Source organism: Chiloscyllium punctatum, chromosome 22, assembly GCF_047496795.1.
Source record: "Chiloscyllium punctatum isolate Juve2018m chromosome 22, sChiPun1.3, whole genome shotgun sequence".
Taxonomy (NCBI): Eukaryota; Metazoa; Chordata; class Chondrichthyes; order Orectolobiformes; family Hemiscylliidae; genus Chiloscyllium; species Chiloscyllium punctatum.
Genome location: NC_092760.1, coordinates 20,849,832 through 20,873,847, shown reverse-complemented (window position 1 = coordinate 20,873,847; position 24,016 = coordinate 20,849,832). Strand labels below are relative to the sequence as shown.

The following is a 24,016-nucleotide window of genomic DNA, read 5'->3' as shown; positions in this document are numbered from 1 at the left end:
TCACTGCTCCCCCGATACAGTAACACACCGTGACAGTCACTGCTCCCCCTGATACTGTCACACACCGTGACAGTCACTGCTCCCCCTCATACTGTAACACACCGTGACAGTCACTGCTCCCCCTGATACTGTAACACACCGTGACAGTCACTGCTCCCCCTGATACTGTAACTCACCGTGACAGTCACTGCTCCCCCTGATACTGTAACACACCGTGACAGTCACTGCTCCGCCTGATACTGTAACACACCGTGACAGTCACTTCTCCCCCTGATACTGTAACACACCGTGACAGTCACTGCTCCCCCTCATACTGTAACACACCGTGACAGTCACTGCTCCGCCTGATACTGTAACACACCGTGAAAGTCACTGCTCCCCCTGATACTGTAACATACCGTGACATTCACTGCTCCCCCCGATACTGTAACACACTGTGACGGTCACTGCTCCCCCCGATACTGTAACACACCGTGACAGTCACTGCTCCCCCTGATACTGTAACACACCGTGACAGTCACTGCTACCCCCGATACTGTAACAACATGTGACAGTCACTGCTCCCCCCGATACTGTAACATACCATGACAATCACTGCTCCCCCCGATACTTTAACACACCGTGACAGTCACTGATCCCCCCGATACTGTAACACACCGTGACAGACACTGCGGCCCCCGATACTGTAACACACAGTGACAGTCACTGCTCCCCCCGATACTGTAACACACTGTGACAGTCACCGCCCCCCCCCGATACATTAACACACCATGACAGTCACTTCTCCCCCTGATACTGTAACACACCGTGACAGTCACTGCTCCCCCTGATACTGTAACACACCGTGACAGTCACTGCTACCCCCGATACAGTAACACACCATGACAGTGACTTCTCCCCCTGATACTGTAACACACCGTGACAGTCACTGCTCCCCCTCATACTGTAACACACCGTGACAGTCACTGCTCCCCCTCATACTGTAACACACCGTGACAGTCACTGCTCCCCCTCATACTGTAACACACCGTGACAGTCACTGCTCCCCCGATACAGTAACACACCATGACAGTCACTTCTCCCCCTGATACTGTAACACACCGTGACAGTCACTGCTCCCCCTGATACTGTAACACACCGTGACAGTCACTGCTCCCCCTGATACTGTAACACACCGTGACAGTCACTGCTACCCCCGATACAGTAACACACCATGACAGTCACTTCTCCCCCTGATACTGTAACACACCGTGACAGTCACTGCTCCCCCTGATACTGTAACACACCGTGACAGTCACTGCTCCCCCTGATACTGTAACACACCGTGACAGTCACTGCTCCCCCTGATACTGTAACACACTGTGACAGTCACTGCTCCCCCGATACAGTAACACACCATGACAGTCACTTCTCCCCCTGATACTGTAACACACCGTGACAGTCACTGCTCCCCCTGATACTGTAACACACCGTGACAGTCACTGCTCCCCCTGATACTGTAACACACTGTGACAGTCACTGCTCCCCCGATACAGTAACACACCGTGACAGTTACTGCTCCCCCTGATACTGTAACAAACTGTGACAGTCACTGCTCCCCCTGATACTGTAACACACCGTGACAGTCACTGCTCCCTCTGATACTGTAACACACCGTGACAGTCACTGCTCCCCCTGATACTGTAACTCACCGTGACAGACCCTGCTCCCCCTGATGCTGTAACACACCGTGACAGTCACTGCTCCCCCTGATACTGTCACACACCGTGACAGTCACTGCTCCCCCTGATACTGTAACACACCGTGACAGTCAATGCTCCCCCTGATACTGTAACACACCGTGACAGTCACTGCTCCCCCTCATACTGTAACCCACCGTGACAGTCACTGCTCCCCCTGATACTGTAACACACCGTGACAGTCACTGCTCCCCCTGATACTGTAACACACCGTGACAGTCACTGCTCCCCCTGATACTGTAACTCACCGTGACAGACCCTGCTCCCCCTGATACTGTAACACACCGTGACAGTCACGGCTCCCCCTGATACTGTAACACACCATGACAGTCACTGCTCCCCCCGATACTGTAACTCACCGTGACAGACCCTGCTCCCCCTGATACTGTAACACACCGTGACAGTCACTGCTCCCCCCGATACTGTAACACACCATGACAGTCACTGCTCCCCCTGATACTGTAACTCACCGTGACAGACCCTGCTCCCCCTGATACTGTAACACACCGTGACAGTCACTGCTCCCCCCGATACTGTAACACACCGTGACAGTCACTGCTCCGCCTGATACTGTAACACACCGTGACAGTCACTGCTCCCCCTCATACTGTAACACACCGTGACAGTCACTGCTCCGCCTGATACTGTAACACACCGTGAAAGTCACTGCTCCCCCCGATACTGTAACACACCGTGACAGTCACTGCTCCCCCTCATACTGTAACACACCGTGACAGTCACTGCTCCGCCTGATACTGTAACACACCGTGAAAGTCACTGCTCCCCCCGATACTGTAACACACCGTGACAGTCACTGCTCCCCCTCATACTGTAACACACCGTGACAGTCACTGCTCCGCCTGATACCGTAACACACCGTGACAGTCACTGCTCCGCCTGATACTGTAACACACCGTGACAGTCACTGCTCCCCCTCATACTGTAACACACCGTGACAGTCACTGCTCCGCCTGATACTGTAACACACCGTGAAAGTCACTGCTCCCCCCGATACTGTAACACACCGTGACAGTCACTGCTCCGCCTGATACTGTAACACACCGTGACAGTCACTGCTCCCCCTCATACTGTAACACACCGTGACAGTCACTGCTCCGCCTGATACTGTAACACACCGTGACAGTCACTGCTCCGCCTGATACTGTAACACACTGTGGCAGTCACTGCTCCCCCCGATACTGTAACATACCGTGACATTCACTGCTCCCCCCGATACTGTAACACACTGTGACGGTCACTGCTCCCCCCGATACTGTAACACACCGTGACAGTCACTGCTCCCCCCGATACTGTAAATCACCGTGACAGTCACTGCTACCCCCGATACTGTAACAACATGTGACAGTCACTGCTCCCCCCGATACTGTAACATACCATGACAATCACTGCTCCCCCCGATACTGTAACACACCGTGACAGTCACTGCTCCCCGCAATACTTTAACTCACCGTGACAGTCACTGCTCCCCCTGTTACTGTAACACACCGTGACAGTCACTGCTCCCCCCGATACTGTAACACACCGTGACAGTCACTGATCCCCCCGATACTGTAACACACCGTGACAGACACTGCGGCCCCCGATAATGTAACACACTGTGACAGTCACTGCTCCCCCCGATACTGTAACACACTGTGACAGTCACCGCCCCCCCCGATACAGTAACACACCGTGACAGTCACTGCTCCCCCCTGATACTGTAACACACCGTGACAGTCACTGCTCCCCCTGATACAGTAACACACCGTGACAGTCACTGCTCCCCCTGATACTGTAACACACCGTGACAGTCACTGCTCCCCCTGATACTGTGACACACCGTGACAGTCACTGCTCCCCCCGTTACAGTAACACACCGTGACAGTCACTGCTCCCCCCGTTACAGTAACACACCGTGACAGTCACTGCTCCCCCTGATACTGTAACACACCGTGACTGTCACTGCTCCCCCTGATACTGTAACACACCGTGACAGTCACTGCTCCCCCGATACAGTAACACACCGTGACAGTCACTGCTCCCCCTGATACTGTAACTCACCGTGACATTCACTGCTCCCCCTGATACTGTGACACACCGTGACAGTCACTGCTCCCCCCGTTACAGTAACACACCGTGACAGTCACTTCTCCCCCTGATACTGTAACACACCGTGACAGTAACTGCTCCCCCTGATACTGTAACACACCGTGACAGTCACTGCTCCCCCTGATACTGTAACACACCGTGACTGTCACTGCTCCCCCTGATACTGTAACACACCGTGACAGTCACTGCTCCCCCGATACAGTAACACACCGTGACAGTCACTGCTCCCCCTGATACTGTAACTCACCGTAACATTCACTGCTCCCCCTGATACTGTGACACACCGTGACAGTCACTGCTCCCCCCGTTACAGTAACACACCGTGACAGTCACTTCTCCCCCTGATACTGTAACACACCGTGACAGTAACTGCTCCCCCTGATACTGTAACACACTTGACAGTCACTGCTCCCCCTGATACTGTAACACACCGTGACAGTCACTGCTCCCCCGATACAGTAACACACCGTGACAGTCACTGCTCCCCCCGATACTGTAACACACCATGACAGCCACTGCTCCCCCTGATACTGTAACACACCGTGACAGTCACTGCTCCCCCTGATACTGTAACACACCGTGACAGTCACTGCTCCCCCTGATACTGTAACACACCGTGACAGTCACTGCTCCCCCTGATACTGTAACACACCGTGACAGTCACTGCTCCCCCTGATACTGTAACACACCATGACAGACCCTGCTCCCCCTGATACTGTAACACACCGTGACAGTCACTGCTCCCCCCGATAGTGTAACTCACCGTGACAGTCACTGCTCCCCCTGATACTGTAACACACCGTGACAGTCACTGCTCCCCCTGATACTGTAACACACCGTGACAGTCAATGCTCCCCCTGATACTGTAACACACCGTGACAGTCACTGCTCCCCCTGATACTGTAACACACCGTGACAGTCACTGCTCCCCCCGATACTGTAACACACCGTGACAGTCACTGCTCCCCCTGATACTGTAACACACCGTGACAGTCACTGCTCCCCCCGATACTGTAACACACTGTGGCAGTCACTGCTCCCCCCGTTACTGTAACACACCGTGTCAGTCACTGCTCCCCCTGATACTGTAACACACTGTGACAGTCACTGCTCCCCCCGATACTGTAACATACCATGACAATCACTGCTCCCCCCGATACTGTAACACACCGTGACAGTCACTGCTACCCCTGATACTGTAACACACTGTGACAGTCACTGCTCCCCCTGATACTGGAACACACTGTGACAGTCACTGCTCCCCCCGTTACTGTAACACACCGTGACAGTCACTGCTCCCCCCGATACTGTAACACACCGTGACAGTCACTGCTACCCCTGATACTGTAACACACTGTGACAGTCACTGCTCCCCCTGATACTGGAACACACTGTGACAGTCACTGCTCCCCCCGTTACTGTAACACACCGTGCCAGTCACTGTTCCCCCCGATACTGGAACACACTGTGACAGTCACTGCTCCCCCCGATACTGTAACATACCATGACAATCACTGCTCCCCCTGATACTGTAACACACCGTGACAGTCACTGCTCCCCCCGATACTGTAACACACCGTGACAGTCACTGCTCCCCCTGATACTGTAACACACCGTTACTGTCACTGTTCCCCCCGATACTGTAACACAGCGTGACAGAGACTGTTCCCCCTGATTGTGTAACACACTGTGAGAGTGAGTGCTCGCTGTGACACTGTGACAGATGCTGTCAGTCAGTGACAGACGCTGAATTGATCATGTGAACTCTCATGTTGCTGGAGCGCTGTAGCAGGAACTGCCATCTGTGTGTGAAGTTTCCTTGCTGTGGGCCTGCATTGTTATAACCCCCCAGGACGTCTGATCCCAATTCCTGTCATTTCAGCTTGGGTCTGTTTGATGGGGTGTGCCTTTGGTGTCGATTTCGGGAACCCTGGCTCCGTGCTCAGTCGGACGCTTTGGGTTCGGTGTCTGAATCTGAGTCCCACAGCCTGCTGGGTTGTGCTGGTATCCCTGACTCCCTGCCCCATCCAGTTTCACAGCCTGACTCTCCGGAATGGCGGCTGAGCAGGAAAGGGTGAGGAAACCGATTGATATCGAGGTGTCGAATTTCCTGTGAGCGTTCACATGAGAACCAGGCTTTTCGGGTCCACTTGGGCTCATTGTCCTGCACCCTCAGACAGAGGTCTATGTGGACTGTTTGGTGAGTAGGATCCCTGTGGGTGAGACGGTGATGCTCCAACGCTGCAGGAGATGAATCAAACCCCCATTCAACTATGTCTGTGCTGCTCCCCACTCTGGGGGCCTGCCAGGTCAACGCTGGTGGTTCCTAGGTCATGGTGCTACAGGTGAAGGTTCGAACTAAAGCCCAGCTTTCTGCTCCTTGCCTCTCTCGAGCACAGAGTGATTCCGACTGACAATAAGCCTCTTCCTCTGCCACCTCTTCCTGTCAAGCAGCAACCGCCATCTCTCAGTGTTGCCCGTCCTCATTAGGGCCAAGACCCACCATGTTCGAGAGGGACAGACTCCAGGCAGCACCACCCCATGGTCTCCGGCCCACTGCCTCCAGCTCCAGACCAGCAGGAAGGGGTCACCGGCCCGGCCCCGGGGAGGTCAGGGGATTCAGACAGAATGGGAACCAATATCAAAGGTACAGCCAAGGCCCAGCGGGAGGGAGCAGCAGGAGAGTCAGGCACTAGCTGCTGTAGGTCTCAGTCTTCACCAGGTTACAGTACATGGTCAGGGCAAAGGTCAAACCCAGGAGCTGCACGGAATGAGAGAAAGAAGGTGATTCCTGATCAGACAGTCATCCCGGCAACACAGACACGCAAAGAGAAAAGGAATACAGAGCGGGATACGGAGAGGGGGATACGGAGAGGGGCATACGGAGAGGGGGATACGGAGAGGGTGATACGGAGAGGGGGATACGAAGAGGGGGATACAGAGATTACAGAGCGGGATACGGAGAGGGGGATACGGAGAGGGGGATATGGAGAGGGAGATACGGAGAGGGGGATACGGAGAGGGGGATACAGAGAGGGGGATACGGAAAGGGGGATACGGAGAGGGGGATACGGAGAGGGGGATACGGAGATTACAGAGGGGGATACGGAGAGGGGGATACGGAGAGGGAGATACGGAGAGGGGGATACGGAGAGGGGGATACAGAGATTACAGAGCGGGATACGGAGAGAGGGATACGGAGAGGGGGATACGGAGAGGGGGATACGGAGAGGGGGATACAGAGATTACAGAGCGGGATACGGAGAGGGGGATACGGAGAGGGGGATACGGAGAGGGGGATACGGAAAGGGGGATACGGAGAGGGGGATACGGAGAGAGGGAAACAGAGATTACAGAGTGGGATATGGAGAGGGGAATACGGAGATTACAGAGAGGGATATGGAGAGGGGAATACAGAGATTACAGAGCAGGATATGGAGAGGGGGATACGGAGAGGGGGATATGGAGATTACAGGGCGAGATACGGAGAGTGGAATACAGAGATTACAGACCGGAATATGGAGAGGGGGATACAGAGAGGAGGATATAGAGATTACAGACCGGAATATGGAGAGGGGGATACGGAGAGGAGGATACAGAGATTACAGAGAGGGATATGGAGAGGGGGATACGGAGAGGAGGATATAGAGATTACAGACCGGAATATGGAGAGGGGGATACGGAGAGGAGGATACAGAGATTACAGACCGGAATATGGAGAGGGGGATACGGAGAGGAGGATACAGAGATTACAGAGAGGGATATGGAGAGGGGGATACGGAGATTACAGAGCGAGATATAGAGAGAGGGCTATGGAGATATCCACCTCCAAAAAGACCCCACCACCAGGGATATATTTCCCTCCCCACCCCTTTCCACCTTCTGCAAAGACCGTTCCCTCCGTGACTACCTGGTCAGGTCCACACCCCCCTACGACCCACCCTCCCATCCTGGCACTTTCCCCTGCCATCGCAGGAACTGTAAAACCTGTGCCCACACCTCCTCCCTCACCTCTATCCAAGGCCCTAAAGGAGCCTTCCACATCCATCAAAGTTTTACTTGCACATCCACTAATATCATTTATTGTATCCGTTGCTCCCGATGTGGTCTCCTCTACATTGGGGAGACTGGGCGCCTCCTAGCAGAGCGCTTTAGGGAACATCTCTGAGACACCCACACCAATCAACCACACCGCCCCGTGGCCCAACATTTCAACTCCCCCTCCCACTCTGCCGAGGACATGGAGGTCCTGGGCCTCCTTCACTGCCGCTCCCTCACCACCAGACGCCTGGAGGAAGAACGCCTCATCTTCCGCCTCGGAACACTTCAACCCCAGGGCATCAATGTGGACTTCAACAGTTTCTTCATTTCCCCTTCCCCAACCTCACCCTAGTTCTAAACTTCCAGCTCAGTAACTGTCCCCTTGACCTGTCCGGACTTGTCCGACCTGCCTATCTCCTTTTCCACCTATCCACTCCACCCTCTCCTCCCTGACCTATCACCTTCATCTCCTCCCCCACTCACCCATTGTACTCTATGCTACTCTCTCCCCACCCCCACCCTCCTCTCGCTTATCTCTCCACGCTTCAGGCTCACTGCCTTTATTCCTGATGAAGGGCTTTTGCCCGAAACGTCGAGTTCGCTGCTCGTTGGATGCTGCCTGAACTGCTGTGCTCTTCCAGCACCACTAATCCAGAATATGGAGATTACAGAGCAAGATACAGAGAAGGGGATACGGAGATTACAGAGCGGGATACGGAGAGGGGGATACGGAGATTACAGAGCGGGATACGGAGAGGGGAATATGTAGATTAGACAGCGGGATATGGAGAGGAGGATACGGAGAGGAGGATACCAAGATTACAGAGTGGGATATGGAGAGGGGGATACAGAGATTACAGTGTGGGATATGGAGAGGAGGATACGGAGATTACTGAGCGGGATATGGAGAGGGGGATACGGAAATTACAGAGTGGGATACAGAGAGGGGGATACGGAGATTTCAGAGCAGGATATGGAGAGTGGGATACGGAGATTACAGAGCGGGATACGGAGAGGGGGATACGGAGATTACTGAGCGGGATATGGAGGGGGGGATACGGAGATTACAGAGCGGGATATGGAGGGGGGGATACGGAGATTACTGAGCGGGATATGGAGGGGGGATACGGAGATTACAGAGCGGGATATGGAGGGGGGGGTACGGAGATTACAGAGCGGGATATGGAGGGGGGGATACGGAGATTACAGAGCGGGATACAGAGAGGGGGATACGGAGATTTCAGAGCAGGATATGGAGAGTGGGATACGGAGATTACAGAGCGGGATACGGAGAGGGAGATATGTAGATTAGACAGCGGGATATGGAGAGGAGGATACCAAGATTACAGAGCGGGATATGGAGAGGGGGATACAGCGATTACGGAGCGGGATATGGAGAGGGGGATACGGAGATTACAGAGCGGGATACGGAGAGGGAGATATGTAGATTAGACAGCGGGATATGGAGAGGAGGATACCAAGATTACAGAGCGGGATATGGAGAGGGGGATACAGCGATTATGGAGCGGGATATGGAGAGGGGGATACGGAGATTACAGAGCGGGATATGGAGAGGGGGATACAGCGATTATGGAGCGGGATATGGAGAGGGGGATACGGAGATTACAGAGGGGGATATGGAGAGGGGAATACAGAGATTATGGAGCGGGATATGGAGAGGGGAATACAGAGATTATGGAGCGGGATATGGAGGGGGGATACGGAGATTACAGAGTGGGATACAGACAGGGGGATACAGAGATTATAGAGCAGGGTAGGAGAGGGTGTAATGGGGATTACAGTGCAGGATACAGAGAGTGGGATATAGGGAATACAGAGCAGAATACGGAGAGGGTGATACAGGGATTACAGTGTGGGATATGGAGAGGGTGATATGGGGATTCAAGTGCGGGATACGGAGAGGGTGATACAGGGATTACAGTGCAGGATATGGAGAGGGTGGTATGGGGATTACAGTACAGGATACGGAGAGGGTGATATGGGGATAACAGTGCGGGATACGGAGAGGGGGAAACAGGCATTACAGTGCAGGATATGGAAAGGGGGAAACAGGAATTTTAGTGCTGAATATGAAGGGGGGAAACAGGGATTACAGTGCAGGATATGGAGGGAGTGATATAGGGATTAAAGTACAGGATATGGAGAGGGTGATAGGGAGATTACAGAGCGGGATACGGAGAGGGGGATACGGAGATTACAGAGTGGGATATGGAGTGGGTAATACAGAGATTATGGAGCGGGATACGGAGAGGGGTATACGGAGATTACAGAGGGGGATACGGAGAGGGGGATACAGAAATTACTGAGCAGGATATTGAGAGGGCAATATGGAGATTACAGAACGGGATATGGAGGGGGGATACGGAGATTACAGAGCGGGATACGGAGAGAGGAATACTGAGATTACAGAGCGGGATATGGAGGGGGGATACGGAGATTACAGAGCGGGATATGGAGAGGGGGATACGGAGATTACAGAGTGGGATATGGAGTGGGTAATACAGAGATTATGGAGCGGGATATGGAGGGGGAATACGGAGATTACAGAGCGGGATATGGAGATGAGGTCACAGAGTTTACGGAGGGGGATATGAGGAGGGGTATACGGAGATTACAGAGCGGGATATGGAGGGGGGATACGGAGATTACAGAGTGGGATATGGAGGGGGGATACGGAGATTACAGAGCGGGATATGGAGGGGGGATACGGAGATTACAGAACGGGATATGGAGGGGGGGATACGGAGATTACAGAGCGGGATATGGAGGGGGGATACGGAGATTACAGAACGGGATATGGAGGGGGGATACGGAGATTACAGAGTGGGATATGGAGGGGGGATACGGAGATTACAGAACGGGATATGGAGGGGGGATACGGAGATTACAGAACGGGATATGGAGGGGGGATACGGAGATTACAGAGCGGGATATGGAGGGGGGATACGGAGATTACAGAACAGGATATGGAGGGGGGATACGGAGATTACAGAGCGGGATATGGAGGGGGGATACGGAGATTACAGAGCGGGATATGGAGAGGGGGATACGGAGATTACAGAGCGGGATACGGAGAGGGGAATACAGAAATTACTGAGCAGGATATTGAGAGGGCAATATGGAGATTACAGAGCAGGATATGGAGAGTGGGATACGGAGATTACAGAACGGGATACGGAGAGGGGGATACGGAGATTACAGAGCGGGATATGGAGGGGGGATACGGAGATTACAGAACGGGATATGGAGGGGGGATACGGAGATTACAGAGCGGGATATGGAGGGGGGATACGGAGATTACAGAACGGGATATGGAGGGGGGATACGGAGATTACAGAACGGGATATGGAGGGGGGATACGGAGATTACAGAGCGGGATACGGAGAGGGGGATACAGAAATTACTGAGCAGGATATTGAGAGGGCAATATGGAGATTACAGAGCAGGATATGGAGAGTGGGATACGGAGATTACAGAACGGGATACGGAGAGGGGGATACGGAGATTACAGAGTGGGATATGGAGGGGGGATACGGAGATTACAGAGCGGGATATGGAGGGGGGATACGGAGATTACAGAACGGGATATGGAGGGGGGATACGGAGATTACAGAGCGGGATACGGAGAGAGGAATACTGAGATTACAGAGCGGGATATGGAGGGGGGATACGGAGATTACAGAGCGGGATATGGAGGGGGGATACGGAGATTACAGAGCGGGATATGGAGGGGGGATACGGAGATTACAGAGCGGGATATGGAGGGGGGATACGGAGATTACAGAGCGGGATACGGAGAGAGGAATACTGAGATTACAGAGCGGGATATGGAGGGGGGATACGGAGATTACAGAGCGGGATATGGAGGGGGGATACGGAGATTACAGAGCGGGATATGGAGGGGGGATACGGAGATTACAGAGCGGGATATGGAGGGGGGATACGGAGATTACAGAGCGGAAAAAAGGGAGAGGAGGATACAGAGATTACAGAGGGGGATATGGAGAGGGATGTACGGAGAATACAGAGCAGGATACGGAGAGGGGGATACAGGGATTACAGAACGGGATACAGAGTGGAGGTTACAGAGATTACAGAGTGGGATATGGAGGGGGGGATATAGAGATTAAAGAGGGATATGGAGGAGGGGATATGGAGATTACAGAGCAGGATATGGAGGGGGGATACGGAGATTACAGAGTGGGGTAGGCGAGGGTGTAATGGGGATTACAGTGCAGGATACAGAGAGTGGGATATAGGGAATACAGAGCAGAATACGGAGAAGGTGATACAGGGATTGCAGTGCAGGATATGGAGTGGGTGATATGGGGATTACAGTGCGGGATACAGAGAGGTGAATACAGGGATTACAGTGCAGGATATGGAGAGGGTGATATGGGGATTACAGTGCGGGTTATGGAGAGGGGGTAATGGGGATTACAGTGCAGAATATGGAGAGGGGGATTTCAGGATTACAGTGCAGGATATGGAGAGGGGGATATAGGGATTACAGAGCAGGATATAGAGAGGGGGATGTAGGGATTACAGTGCAGGATACAGAGAGGGCAACATGGGGATTACAGTTCAGGATATAAAAGGGGGGTAATGGGGATTACAGTGTGGGATATGGAGAGGGCGATATAGGGATTATAGTGCGGGATATGGAGAGGGTGAAATAGGAATTACAGTGCGGGATACAGAGAGGGAAATATAGGAATTACCATGCGGGATATGGAGGGGAGTAATAGGGATTACAGTGCGGGATACGGAGAGGAAGTAATGGGGATTACAGTGTAGGATATGGAGAGGAGGTAACGGGGATGACAGTGTGGGATACGGAGAGGGTGATATGGGGATTACAGTGCAGGATACGGAGAGGGTGATGTGGGTATAACAGTGCGGGATACGGAGAGGGTGATATGAGGATTACAGTGTGGGATATGGAGAGGGTGACATGGGGATTACAGTGCAGGATACGGAGAGGGCAATATAGGGATTAGAGTACTGGACATGGAGAGGGCGATATGGGGATTACAGTGCGGGATATAGAGAGGGCGATATGGGGATTACAGTGTGGAATATGGAGAAGAGGTAATGGGGATTACATTGCAGGATATGGAGAGCGGGTAATAGGGATTACAGTGCAGGATATGAAGAGGAGGTAATGGGTCTTACAGTGCAGGATACAGAGAGGGCGATATGGGGATTACAGTGTAGGATACGGAGAGGGCAATATAGGGATTAGAATGTGGAATGAGGGTGATACAGGGATTACAGTGCGGGATATGGAGAGGGAGTAATGGGGTTTACAGTGCGGGATATGGAGAAGGGGCAATAGGGATTACAGTGCGGGATATGGAAAGGAGGTAATGGGGATTACAGTGCGGGATATGGAGAGGGCGATATGGGGATTACAGTGCGGGATATGGAGAGGAGGTAATAGGAATTACAGTGCAGAATATGGAAAGGGGGTAATAGAGATTACAGTGCGGGAAATGGAGAGGGGTGCATAGGGATTACAGTGCAGGATATAGAGAGGAGGTAATGGGGATTACAGTGCGGGATATGGAGAGGAGGTAATGGGGATTACAGTGCGGGATATGGAGAGGAGGTAATGGGGATTACAGTGCGGGATATGGAGAGGAGATAATGGGGATTACAGTGCGGGATATGGAGAGGAGGTAATGGGGATTACAGTGCGGGATATGGAGAGGAGGTAATGGGGATTACAGTGTGGGATATGGAAAGGAGGTAATGGGGATTACAGTGCGGGATATGGAGAGGGGGCAATAGGGACTACAGTGCGGGATATGGAAAGGAGGTAATGGGGATTACAGTGCGGGATATGGAGAGGGGCAATAGGGATTACAGTGCGGGATATGGAAAGGAGGTAATGGGGATTACAGTGCGGGATTTGGAAAGGAGGTAATGGGGATTACAGTGCGGGATATGGAGAAGGGGCAATAGGGATTACAGTGCGGGATATGGAAAGGAGGTAATGGGGATTACAGTGCGGGATATGGAGAGGGCGATATGGGGATTACAGTGCGGGATATGGAGAGGAGGTAATAGGAATTACAGTGCAGAATATGGAAAGGGGGTAATAGGGATTACAGTGCGGGATATGGAGGGGGGATATAGGGATTACAGTGCAGGATATAGAGAGGGGAATATAGGGATTACAGTGCAGGACACGGAGAGGGCGACATGGGGATTACAGTTCAGGATATAGAGGGGGATAATGGGGATTAAGTGTGGGATATGGAGAGGGCAATATGGGGATTATATTGCAGGATATGGAGAGGAGGTAATGGGGATTACAGTGTGAGATATGGAGAGGGCGACATGGGGATTGCAGTGTAGGATATAGAGAGGGCAATATGGGGATTAGAGTGCGGGACATGGAGAGAGCAATATAGGGACTACAGTTCGGGATATGGAGAGGGGGTAATAGGGATTACAGTGCGGGATACGGAGAAGAAGTAATAGGGATTACAGTGTAAGATACTGAGAGGGTGATATGGGGATTACAGTGTGGGATATGGAGAGGGCGACATGGGGATTACAGTGTAGGATATAGAGAGGGCAATATGGGGATTAGAGTGCGGGACATGGAGAGGGCAATATAGGGACTACAGTTCGGGATATGGAGAGGGGGTAATAGGGATTACAGTGCGGGATATGGAGAGGAGGTAATGGGGATTACAGTGCGGGATATGGAGAGGAGGTAATGGGGATTACAGTGTGGGATATGGAAAGGAGGTAATGGGGATTACAGTGTGGGATATGGAGAGGGGGCAATAGGGATTACAGTGCGGGATATGGAAAGGAGGTAATGGGGATTACAGTGCGGGATATGGAGAGGGGCAATAGGGATTACAGTGCGGGATATGGAAAGGAGGTAATGGGGATTACAGTGCGGGATTTGGAAAGGAGGTAATGGGGATTACAGTGTGGGATATGGAGAAGGGGCAATAGGGATTACAGTGCGGGATATGGAAAGGAGGTAATGGGGATTACAGTGCGGGATATGGAGAGGGCGATATGGGGATTACAGTGCGGGATATGGAGAGGAGGTAATAGGAATTACAGTGCAGAATATGGAAAGGGGGTAATAGGGATTACAGTGCGGGATATGGAGGGGGGATATAGGGATTACAGTGCAGGATATAGAGAGGGGAATATAGGGATTACAGTGCAGGACACGGAGAGGGCGACATGGGGATTACAGTTCAGGATATAGAGGGGGATAATGGGGATTAAGTGTGGGATATGGAGAGGGCAATATGGGGATTATATTGCAGGATATGGAGAGGAGGTAATGGGGATTACAGTGTGAGATATGGAGAGGGCGACATGGGGATTGCAGTGTAGGATATAGAGAGGGCAATATGGGGATTAGAGTGCGGGACATGGAGAGAGCAATATAGGGACTACAGTTCGGGATATGGAGAGGGGGTAATAGGGATTACAGTGCGGGATACGGAGAAGAAGTAATAGGGATTACAGTGTAAGATACTGAGAGGGTGATATGGGGATTACAGTGTGGGATATGGAGAGGGCGACATGGGGATTACAGTGTAGGATATAGAGAGGGCAATATGGGGATTAGAGTGCGGGACATGGAGAGGGCAATATAGGGACTACAGTTCGGGATATGGAGAGGGGGTAATAGGGATTACAGTGCGGGATACGGAGAAGTAATGGGGATTACAGTGTAGGATACGGAGAGGACAATATGGGGATTACAGTGTGGGATATGGCGAGGGCGATATAGGGATTACAGTGTGGGATATGGAGAGGAGGATATAGGGATTACAGTGTGGGATATGGAGAGGGTATATAGAGATTACAGTACAGGATATGAAGAGGGTGATATGGGGATTACATTGTGGGACATGGAGAGTGGGATACAGGGATTACAGTGTGGGATACGGAGAGGGTGAGACAGGGATTACAGTGGAGAGGTGGTAATGGGGATTACAGTGTAGGATATGGAGAGCGGGTAATAGGGATAACAGTGCGGGATACGGAGAGGAGGTAATGGGGATAACAGTGCGGGATACGGAGAGGGCGACATGGGGATTACAGTGTAGGATATAGAGAGGGCAATATGGCGATTAGAGTGTGGGACATGGAGAGGGTGATATGGGGATTACAGTGTGGGATATGGAGAGGGCGATATGGGGTTTACAGTGCGGGATATGGAGAGGGTGATATGGGGATTACAGTGCAGGATTTGGAGAGCGCGATATGGGGTTTACAGTGCGGGATATGGAGAGGAGGTAATAGGGATTACAGTGCAGGATATAGAGAGGAGGTAATGGGGATAACAGTGCGGGATATGGAGAGGAGGTAATGGGGATTACAGTGCAGGATATGGAGAGGAGGTAATGGGGATAACAGTGCGGGATATGGAGAGGGTGATATGGGGATTACAGTGTTGGATATGGAGAGGGGGATACAGGGATTACAGTGTGGGATACAGAGAGGGGGATATAGGGATTACAGTGTGGGATACATGGGAAGTTCATACGGGGATTACAGTGCAAAATACAGAGAGGGTCATGTTGAGTTTCTGGAGGATATTGGCATTCAGGTTAACATATTAAAGCGACATTTTACCCCCTCGACCCTGCCCTGTATTTACCAACACACAGATTGACCAGTGCCCCAGCAGAGAAGCTAGGAGCAGCAGTGGGCCATTCAGCTCTTTGAGCTTGCTCTGCCATCCAATATGATGTTGGCCAATTGTCTATTGCAGTGCTATAATCCAGCTTTCTCTCTGTACCACTTGACATCTTAAAACTCTTTGCATTTACCTCCCTCTTGAATATATTCAATGAGTAGGCACCCCCCCCGCTGTCTGTCATCGTGACCACCCTCTGAGTGAAGAAATGTCAGTCCTAAATGGTCCATCCTGTATCCTGAAACTGTTACTGAGGGTCCGAGACTCCCCAACAGGCAGTAGCCTCCCTGCATATTTGTCTCATCCTATTTGCATTTTATATGCTTCAATCACATCTCTCACTTTTCTAAACTCCAATGACTAGAAGTCCAGTCAAACCAATTTCTCCTCATAGGACAGTCCTGAAATTCTTGGTATTGACCAAGTGCACCTTCACTGCACTCCCTATCACAAGTATGACCTCTCTCAGGTGGGAAACCAAACTGCTCACAATAATCCAGATACGGTTTAACCAAGGCTCTGTAGTAAAACATACCCACTGCATTAAAACATGCCTTTTTCTGAACTGAAATCTATGTGTGATGAAGACCAGCATGTTATTCACCTTTCTAATTGATTGCTGCACCATCCTGCTTACATTTTCATTGACTGGTGTTCAATGACAACCAGATCCTTTTGTACATCCACGTAGCCAAATATATCACCGTTTAAATAATATTCTGCATTTTTCTCACACTGAAGTGTATAACTACACATTTATCCATACAAAATACCGCGTCTGCCATGTATTTGCCCACTTCAGTTTTCAAAATTTCCCTCCTCGCATCCTCCTTACAACTCCCAATCCATCCCCCAGATTTGTGTCTTCAGCAAACTTGAAGATATTGCATTTAGTTCCTCACCCATATATATATATATATATAGTGAATAGCTGGGGCTATTCCTGTGGTACACTGATTCCTGCGGTACATCACTCGTCACCACCTGCCACTGAGAAAAAGATGCGTATTTCCACTCTGTTTCCAGTCTGTCAATAATTCTCAATCAATGCCAATATATTACCCCCAGTCCTGTGTGCATCAATGTTGCCGACTAACCTCTTATGTGGGGTCTTATCAAAAGCCTTGAAATCCAAATATACACATCCACTGGATGTCCCCCATTAATACTGTCCTGGTTCCATCCTCCAGAAGAGCAGTTCAGCATGATTTCCCTTTCTTAACCCCTTGCTGACGTGGTCTAACCCAGTTAATACTTTCCAAATGTTCTGCTACCACATCTTTTATAATAGGTGCTAGCATTTACCCCACTTTTGATGTTAGGCTAAGGGGTCTGCAATCCATTTTCTTTCCTGTCCCTTCCTTGTTAAATAACGGGGTTACATTTGCTGCCCTCCAATCTGGAGGAACGGTTTAGGGTCTATAGGGATTTCGGATGGTGACCACCAATACGTCCACGATTCCCACTTCCTTTAGTAATGTTGGATTTGTCAGCCTTGAACCACATTCATTTATCTGGGGCTAATTTCTTCACTAACACTAGTTTTAGAATATAGAGCACTGTGCAGTACAGCGCAGTACAGGCCCTTCAGCCCTTGATGTTCCACTGCCCTAATCTGCAGCCCAACTACCTCTACTATTCCATTCTCATCCACATGTCTCTCCAGTGACCATTTCAATGCCCTTCAAGTTGACAAGTCTATGACTGCTGCAGGCAGGGCTTTCCACACCCTTCTAACCCTCTGAGTAAAAAGAACTGACCTCTGACATCTGAACTGTATCCAACACCCCTCAATTTAAAGCTATGTCCCCTCGTGCTAGCCATCACCATCGGAGGAATTAGGCTCTCACGCGCCACCCTATCTAACCCTCTGATTAGCTTATATGTTCTCAAAATTTCTTCAATTCCTCCCTCTCACTTGACCCTTTCTTCCTCAAAGTTGCTGGGAATTTATTTATGAATTAAATGTTGCGTTCAATGTCTTTGTTCCCCATTAGAATGTCACCTGTTTCTAACTGCATTTGTCCTGACTATTTTTTCTTACACTGATCGACACCATCCCTATATCCGTCCTGAAATAGCTTTCCATCCAAAACTGTATCGACCTCAGTCGGTCAACATGGGAATGTTTGTGCCAGTTTCTAAAGTGTCCCAATTCCTTCGGCTGATGACATCACCCCGTCTCTCAGACCCCGTCCACAATAATAAACAGTGCCATATAATTTTGCTTTAACTTCCCCTCGTTTGTTTGAGGTCCCACTTGATCTTCAAGACTATCCTGATTTTCCAGTTTTCCGATCAAAGGGAATCGGCCCATGGGTGAAAGTGAGGACTGCAGGTGCTGGGCATCAGAGTCGAGAGGGTGGTGCTGGAAAAGCACAGCAGGTCGGGCAGCATCCGAGGAGCAGGAGAATCGACACTATGGGCATAAACCCTTTGTCAGGAATGTGGAAGGGGTAACAGAGATAAATAGGAGGGTGGGGGGGGTGGGGCTTGTGGGAAGGTGGGTGGGAAGGCGATAGGTGGATGCAGGTGGGGGGGTAAGAACATTACAGCCCAGGAACAGGCCCTTCGGCCCTCCAAGCCTGCATTGATTCAGATCCTCCATCTAAACCTGCTGCCTATTTTCCAAGGATCTGTATCCCTCTGCTCCCTGCCCATTCATGTATCTGTCCGCATACATCTCAAATGATGCTATCGTGCCCGTCTCTACCATCCCCACTGGCAACGCATTCCAGGCACCCACTACCCTCTGCGTGAAGAACCTTCCCGGCATATCTCCCCTAAACGTCTCCCCTCTCACCTTGAACTCATGACCCCTAGTAATTCAGTCCTCCACTCTGGGAAAAAGCTTCTTGCTATCCACCCCATGTCTGTATCTCTCATGACTTTGTAGACCTCATCCTTCAACCTCCTTCTTTCCAATGAAAATAATCCTAATCTACTCAACATCTTCTCATAGATAGCATCCTCCATACCCATTCCTGGTGACCCTCTTCTGCACCATTTCCAAAGCATCCTTACACTTTTGGTAATGTGGCGACCTGAACTGTGCATAACATTCCAAATTATGGCCGAACCAAAGTAACATGACCTGCTAACTCTTGTACTCAATACCCCAATAGATGAAGGAAAGCATGCCATATGCCTTCTTGACCACTTTACCGACCTGCGTTGCCACCTTCAGGGAACAATAGGCCTGAACACCCAGATCTCTCAGTACATCAATTTTCCCCAGGACTTTTCTATTTATTATATAGTTCACTCTTGAATTGCATCTTCTAAAATGCATCACCGCGTATTTGTCCAGATTGAACTCCATCTACCGTTTCTCTGCCCAACTCTCCAATCTATCTATATTCTGCTGTATTCGCTGACAATCCCTTCACTATCTGCTACTCCACCAACCTTAGTGTCATCTGCAAACTTTATAATGAGGCAACCTATACCTTCCTCCAGATCATTTATGTATATCAGAAAAAACAGCAGTCCCAGGACCGATCCCAATGGAACACCACTGGTCACAGTTCTCCATTTTGAGAAACTCCCTTCCACTACTACTCTCTGACTCCTGCTGCCCAGCCAATTCTCTATCCATCTAGCTAGTACACCTGGACCTCACGCGACTTGACCTTCTCTGATTTCCTACCGTGGGGCACCTTATCAAACACCTTACTGATGTCCATGTTTATGACATCTACAGCCCTTCCCTCATCAATCAACTTTTTCACTTCCTCAAAGAATTCTATTCATTTGGTGAGACACGACCTTCCCTGCACAAAACCATGTTGCCTATCAATGATAAGCCCATTTTCTTCCAAATGTAAATAGATCCTTTCCCTCAGTATCTTCTTCAGCAGCTTCCCAACCACTGATGTCAAGCACACCGGTCTTTACTTACCTGGATTATCCTTGCTACCCTTCTTAAACAAGGGTAGCAATTCTCCAACCCTCTGGGACCTCACCCGTGTTCAAGGATGCTGCAGAGATATCTGTTAAGGCCCCAGCTATTTCCTCTCTCACTTCCCTCAGTAACCTGGGATAGATCCTATTCAGACCTGGTGACTTGTCCACCTTAATGCCTTTTAGAATGCCCAACACTTCCTCCCTCCTTTGCCAACTTGACCTAGAGTAATCAACATCTATCCCTGACCTCAACATCTGTCACGGTCAGTGGGGAGGGTGGAATGGACAGGTGGGAGGAAAGATGGACAGACAGGACATGAAGGTGGTGCCGAGCTGGAGGGTTGGATCTGGGATGAGGTGGAGGTGGGAGAGATCTGCAAACAGATGAAGTCAGTGTTTGATGCCGTGTGGTTGAAGGGTCCCAAGGTGGAAGGTGAGGCGGTCTTCCTGTTCTTGGGGGAGTAGGAGGGGGAGTTGAAGTGGCTGTCCCACAGGATGGTGGGGTTGGTTGGTGCATGTGTCCCAGAGATGTTCCCTGATATGCTCTGTGAGGTGGCGTCCTGTCACCCTGACGTAAAGGAGACCACATCGAGAGCGATGGGTGCAGTAGATGAGGTGTTGGGGCATGTGCAGAAAAATCTCTGCCGGCCGTGGAAAACCTCCTTTGGGGCCTTGGACGGAGGTGAAGGGGGGAGGTTATGTGCACACCTCTTTACACCTCTTGCGGCAGTAGGGGAAGGCACTGAGTGTGGACACTGGGTTGGTAAAGGGAGTCCTGGAGGGAACAGTCTTTACGGAACGCAGATAGGCGTGGGAAGGGAAATATATCTCTGGTAGTAGGATCTGACTGTAGGTAGTGGACATGGTGGAGGAGATTAGTGGGGTGGAAGGTGCGGACTGGGGAAGGGGGGGGGGTGGTTCTGTGGTTCGGGAAGTGGAGGAGATGCGCTGGAGGGTGGGGGAGGGGGACATTGTTGATCACGTGAGAAGAGCTGGTAGCAAGTGCAAATCGAGGGCAGTCCCTTGACCTTACCTGGACCAGGGCTGTGCAAAGGGCGAAGATCCCCAGAGTGATGAGGTTGTCCTGAAGCCACAGCTTGACCTTTTCGTAGCAGGCCTGGTGGAAGGGAGACAGACAGACAGACAGACAGACAGACATCACTGACAGGCTCCAGGGAGCAGACTAATGCTGCCTGCTGCTCCTACTGGGGGAGATCTCCGTCTGCTTTAACACCAGCCACCACAAGATTCCCCGACTACACCTCCAGCTCGATCCCCTCCCCACCCCACCCCACCATGAAATCCCCCATTAAATCTCCAATCCGATCCCCCATTCGACTTCCCTTTCACACCAGTTGATCAGAGCCTCAGTTGAAGTCAGTGGGTTCTGAGGCCTGAACAGGGCCAAGGGAAGGGGATGAGCATGGCACCACTCGGCAGAAGGTTCCGGAAGAGCTGGCCCTGGCCTGGAGGCCTACTGTGGGCTAGCGGCTCCCCCTCCCCACCACCCCCTCCACACCCTTCAGAACTAGCGAGAGTCAGGGGCAGACTCCACACAATCCCACCGCCCCACTGCCCAACTCCCTCCCTCAGCAGGCACTGTGCTGCTCAGGAGCTGCAAGCGAGGCCCCAGGCCCCTACCCACACTGTCAGGTTGTTGGGGACAGGCGAGGCTTTCACAGGCGGAGAGGACAGTCTGACACCTGCAGGCACCCGCTCGGCCAGCTTTACAGTCCTCTTCACATTAACTTGCATTCGTATAGCGCCAGGAGGTGCTGTAGCTGGGCTCATAGCAGCAGGACCTGCCAACACTATTCCAACCCCGGCCAGACGGAGAGATTTTCAGGTCAGATAGAAGGTTCAAAGGAGGACAGAGGCAGGGAGGGGTCAGAGGGAGTCCCAGAGACAGGGAGGGGGTGTAGGGGCTGAGGACGGTTACTGAGATAGGGAGGGGGTGTAGGGGGTGGAGGGGGTTACAGAGATAGGGAGGGGGTGTAGGGGCTGGAGGGGGTTACAGTGATAGGGAGGGGTGTAGGGGCTGGAGGGGGTTACAGCGATAGGGAGGGGGTGTAGGGGCTGGAGGGGGTTACAGTAATAGGGAGGGGGTGTAGGGGCTGGAGAAGGTTACAGAGATAGGGAGGGTGTGTAGGGGCTGGAGGGGGTTACAGAGATAGGGAGGGGGTTTAGGGGCTGGAGGGGGTTACAGAGATAGGGAGGGGGTGTAGGGGCTGGAGGGGGTTACAGAGATAGGGAGGGGGGTGTAGGGGTTGGAGGGGGTTACAGAGATAGGGAGGGTGTGTAGGGGCTGGAGGGGGTTACTGAGATCGGGAGGGGGTGTAGGGGGCTGGGGGAGGTTACAGAGATAGGGAGGGATAGGGGCGGGAGGGGGTTACAGAGATAGGGAGTGGGTGTAGGGGCTGGAGGGGGTTACAGTGATAGGGAGGGGGTGTAGGGGCTGGAGGGGGTTACAGAGATAGGGAGGGAGTGTAGGGGCTGGAGGGGGTTACAGAGATAGGGAGGGATAGGGGCGGGAGGGGGTTACAGAGATAGGGAGTGGGTGTAGGGGCTGGAGGGGGTTACAGTGATAGGGAGGGGGTGTAGGGGGTGGAGGGGGTTACAGAGATAGGGAGGGAGTGTAGGGGCTGGAGGAGGTTACAGTGATAGGGAGGGGTTGTAGGGGCTGGAGGGGGTTACAGCGATAGGGAGGGGGTTTAGGGGCTGGAGGAGGTTACAGTGATAGGGAGGGGTTGTAGGGGCTGGAGGGGATACAGAGATAGGGAGGGGGTGTAGCGGATAGAGCAGGGTTACAGAGACGGGGCGGGGTGTAGGGTCTGGAGGAGGTTACAGAGATAGGGAGGGGGTGTAGGGGCGGGAGGGGGTTACAGAGATAGGGAGTGGGTGTAGGGGCTGGAGGGGGTTACAGTGATAGGGAGGGGGTGTAGGGGCTGGAGGGGGTTACAGAGATAGGGAGGGAGTGTAGGGGCTGGAGGGGGTTACAGAGATAGGGAGGGGTAGTGGGGGCTGGAGGGGGTTACAGAGATAGGGAGGGGGTGTAGGGGCTGGAGGGGGTTACAGAGATAGGGAGGGGGTGTAGGGGCTGGAGGGGGTTACAGAGATAGGGAGGGGTAGTGGGGGCTGGAGGGGGTTACAGAGATAGGGAGGGGTTGTAGGGGCTGGAGGGGGTTACAGAGATAGGGAGGGGATGTAGGGGCTGAGGGTGGTTACAGAGATAGGGAGGGGGTGTAGGGGCTGGAGGGGGTTACAGAGATAGGGAGGGGTTGTAGGGGCTGGAGGGGGTTACAGAGATAGGGAGGGGGTGTAGGGGCTGGAGGGGGTTACAGAGATAGGGAGGGGCTGGTGTGGGTTATAGAGATAGGGAGGGGGGTGTAGGGGTTGGAGGGGGTTACTGAGATCGGGAGGGGGTGTAGGGGCGGGGTGGCTTACAGAGATAGGGAGGGGGCCGTAGGGGTTGGAGGTGGTTACAGAGATAGGGTGGGGCTGGGGTGGGTTA

The 24,016-nt window shown here is 52.0% G+C and overlaps 1 protein-coding gene across 1 annotated transcript in view; it reads right to left on the bottom strand.

The window, feature by feature from the left end:
• Positions 1 to 2,897: 2,897 nt before the first annotated feature.
• The window catches only part of LOC140493440 (tetraspanin-4-like), a 40,441-nt gene continuing 19,322 nt past the window's right edge, over positions 2,898 to 24,016 (bottom strand). The window contains exons 5-6 of the mRNA XM_072591881.1: positions 21,539 to 21,622; positions 2,898 to 6,609 (exon numbers count right to left, since the gene is read on the bottom strand). Coding sequence (XP_072447982.1) covers positions 6,541 to 6,609; positions 21,539 to 21,622 — 153 coding nt within the window. The 3' untranslated portion in view covers positions 2,898 to 6,540. The remainder of the gene's footprint in view (positions 6,610 to 21,538; positions 21,623 to 24,016) is intronic.